Source organism: Lampetra planeri, chromosome 2, assembly GCF_965212315.1.
Source record: "Lampetra planeri chromosome 2, kcLamPlan1.2.h2, whole genome shotgun sequence".
Taxonomy (NCBI): domain Eukaryota; kingdom Metazoa; phylum Chordata; class Hyperoartia; order Petromyzontiformes; family Petromyzontidae; genus Lampetra; species Lampetra planeri.
The window spans coordinates 5,682,449-5,685,729 of NC_136108.1; the positions used below are offsets into that span (position 1 = coordinate 5,682,449).

Below are 3,281 nucleotides of genomic sequence, written 5' to 3' on the forward strand. Positions count from 1 at the left end.
GCCCGCCCGCCAGCTCTCTCTCTCTCTGCCTCTCTCTGTCTCTCTCTCTCCGCTCCTCCAGCAAGGAGGAGGCTGCTGGCTTCCACGCGGGTGAAAATTAGGAAGGATCTCGCCGAACCCAACACGAAAAAAAAATAACCCAAAGCGACATTAATTAAATTAAACGATGAATTAACGACACGTGGGCAAATGCGTGGTTGTCGAGCGATGAAACAACATTATGTATTATTTTTTGTTTTTAAAGAGAAACGCATGAAACTAGTTTTTGTGACCGAAATAAAATAAAAAGTTGCTAAAGTCGAAATCTATTGCGCCTACGGGCCTATATACTTGTTGAATATTTTCAAAAAGATACATATAACATAATGCGTAAACTACTTTTATACAACAACTATAAATGCTTTGTAACATGTCCACTTATCCATCCCAGCTGGGGAGGAGGTGGGTACGTGAATAGAACGAGAGCGGTGCCCTTAACGTGTTTTGCCCGTGTCCAACTTGTACTCTCCGTTTGTAAACTATTAAAACTGTTCAAAATTAAACAAACAAACCAAAAAAAATAACAATAATAAAAGAGCCGCGGTAATAAAAAAAAAACATACAAAAAACACATCGCAGCGTCGTTCACATCCCCTTCACTTCCATCGGGCAGCGATCACCGTCCCTCGCCTCAATGATAATGTTTTTTAAAGTTTTTTTTTAGTTTTTAATATTTAAGACTCTCACCTCGTCCGCCCCGCCGGTGGCAACAAACTCCGCGGGCCGCGCGGACGAACTCTGACAAAAAAACGAGACGCGAAGTGAATTTCGCGACGAGAACAGCATCGCCCAAGTGCTCTGTGCCTCCTGCTGCTGCAGTTTGCTGGTGCCCCCCAATTCCACCCACCCACCCAGCCCCCCCCGAAACGCACCTCCACTCTCAGCAGGGCAGGTTCTGCAGCTCTATGGAGTTCAGAGTCTCTTCGAGAAAGTCAAAATTGTCCGTGGAAAGGTCCAGCGTGCTCTCTAAGCCGTCCGGTAATGCGGGCATACTGGTGGCCGTGAGCTGTAAACAGGAGTCGCCCGGGAAGACGAGGTCCTCCAGGGAAGGCATGCTCAGACTGTCGGGGCTGCTCGCCTCGGGGCTCCTGGACGATGCTCGCTGCTGCTGCTGCTGCTGATGATGCGGCTGCCCGACTCCTTCGTCCTCAGGCCCGGGGCTCTCATCGCCGCTCGACGCGGGGGAGAGGCTGAAATTCCTGGGCGCGCCGCCGTTGTTTAAGTTGTGGCCCGATTGATGGATTGGCACGTTTGATTGAACGTCGTAGACTTCCCTTTCTTGCAGCAGAGCGCCGGGCACATTGCTGATTAAGGATTGGGCGACGGACGAGTTGGAATTGGGCTCCACGCTGGGATCAGAATTCCCATTGTTATTCTTGAAGGCTTCGTCCGAGCTGTCCTGGTTCTCCTTGTACTGCGTCTGTCGCTTGTGTTTCATGCGCCGGTTCTGGAACCAAACTTTGACTTGGCGCTCGGTGAGGTCGAGCAGCGCGGCGATCTCGACGCGCCGCGGCCGGCAGAGATACTTGTTGAAGTGGAACTCCTTCTCCAGCTCGAGCAGCTGCGTGTTGGTGTACGCGGTGCGGAGCCGCTTGGAGCCACCGTTCGCACCGTCCTCGTCTAAGGAGTCATCTGTAGCGCACACGCACGCACGCCGGAGGAGGTGGTGGTGGTGGATGGATGGAGAGAAAATACAGTGGGGACACCCAGACGCGCGCAGCAACAACAACCACACACACACACAAACACACACAAAATAAAGACACCGAGAGAGAGATATAGAAAGAGACTCCCGAGTGAGACTCAAAAGTCAAATCCACTCTGTCCGAACGCGAAAAGCATCGCGCGTCTTCTGCTGTAAAATGGCCGCTCGCGGTGGCTGAAGCCGTCCCCCGTCAACACCAAAGCGTATTTATAGATCGTCCAAGGGCTGGCCATTATTTACCGACTGTCAAACATTTAATTGAATAAACAGTCATTTCTAGAGAGAGTTTGCGAGAAAACCCCCACCACTACCACCATCATCATCATCATCACCACCACCACCAACCAACCCCCATCTCTGGTCAACCCCACCAACTCAAACTCACTGCTCTTGGCCATCAAAAAAAAAACTTTTTAAGCCACCGGCTGCCAATCAAACGGCGTCCTTATCAGTTGTCGCGAGACGGACGGGGTCGAGATCGAAAGGCGGAAAAACAAAAAAGAAAGACAAAAAGGGGAGTTCACGGTACGACTGCGATATTTACCAAAACAAAGTCTCCTAATCACATCACCAGGGGCCCCGTGACGCTCGCGCGGTGATCCGACGCACAAAGAGCGAACGAACGCACGTGAGATGAAGAGGACAGAGAGAGAGAGAGAGCTGATGAAGCACAACAACAACAAATTAAACAAGCGTCAATCCGTCGAAGCTGACCTGTGGGCGAGACGGGCCCGGCCACCGACGATGGCACTGGAGGCGCGGGTTGTAGATGCTGCTGCTGCTGCTGATGCTGCTGCTGCTGATGATGATGATGTTGCTGCTGCTGCTGTTGTTTCTTCGACGATTTCTTCTCTCTCATCCACGGATACTCAGGAGGATGAGAGGAGGACGTGAGACGACCGGAGGGAGCCGCCCTTGCCCGGCTCGCTGGCGGCCGAGTGGCGTGCTGCAGAGCCGGGATGATCGACTCGAAAGGAGGAGGAGGACTGAGCGTCGTCGGGGGTGAAAGCGTCGAGCCCTTGATTGATGAACTTTGAAATGTCTCAGCGGCGACGGAGGCGACAGGGGGAAAGGCTGTCAGGCACTCGGCGAGCGAGGGCTGGCTGTTGATGAACCCCGTTTCCCGCTCAAACTCGTAGTTCATCGCTGCCTTGACGGAGCACTGAGCAAGACGTGGGGGGGGGGGAAGCGCAGCGCGACGTATTTCTTGACACACGCACACACAAGACACAAAAATAAAAATGTAATTTTTTTAAAGGAAGGTCTGTATATAATTTTTTTTCTCCTTCTTTTTTTTTCCTCCTTCCCCCCCCTCTTTCTTCTTCTTCTTCTTAATTCCACTGATTACGGGCCGTATGGGGACTGCGGCTATTTTAAAACTATTGAATTCGCCGAGACAACGTTGAAATCGGAGCGATTGCGGCGGCGGTCACGTGGGCGCGCCCGGCCAATAGGCGGCGGGCGGCCCAAGGGAAGGGAGCGCATTGTGTGAGTCGTGATTGATCCACAAGGCAGGCGCACTGGGGAACGCCTCGTC

The 3,281-nt window shown here is 52.4% G+C and overlaps 1 protein-coding gene across 1 annotated transcript; it reads right to left on the reverse strand.

Moving 5' to 3' along the window:
* Positions 1–904: 904 nt before the first annotated feature.
* On the reverse strand, positions 905–2,968 carry HOXA2 (homeobox A2). Its single transcript, XM_078604632.1, is given in 3 exon segments — positions 905–1,671; positions 2,496–2,565; positions 2,568–2,968. Coding segments are annotated over 3 exon segments (1,143 nt in total). The 5' UTR covers positions 2,889–2,968; the 3' UTR covers positions 905–919.
* Positions 2,969–3,281: the final 313 nt, after the last annotated feature.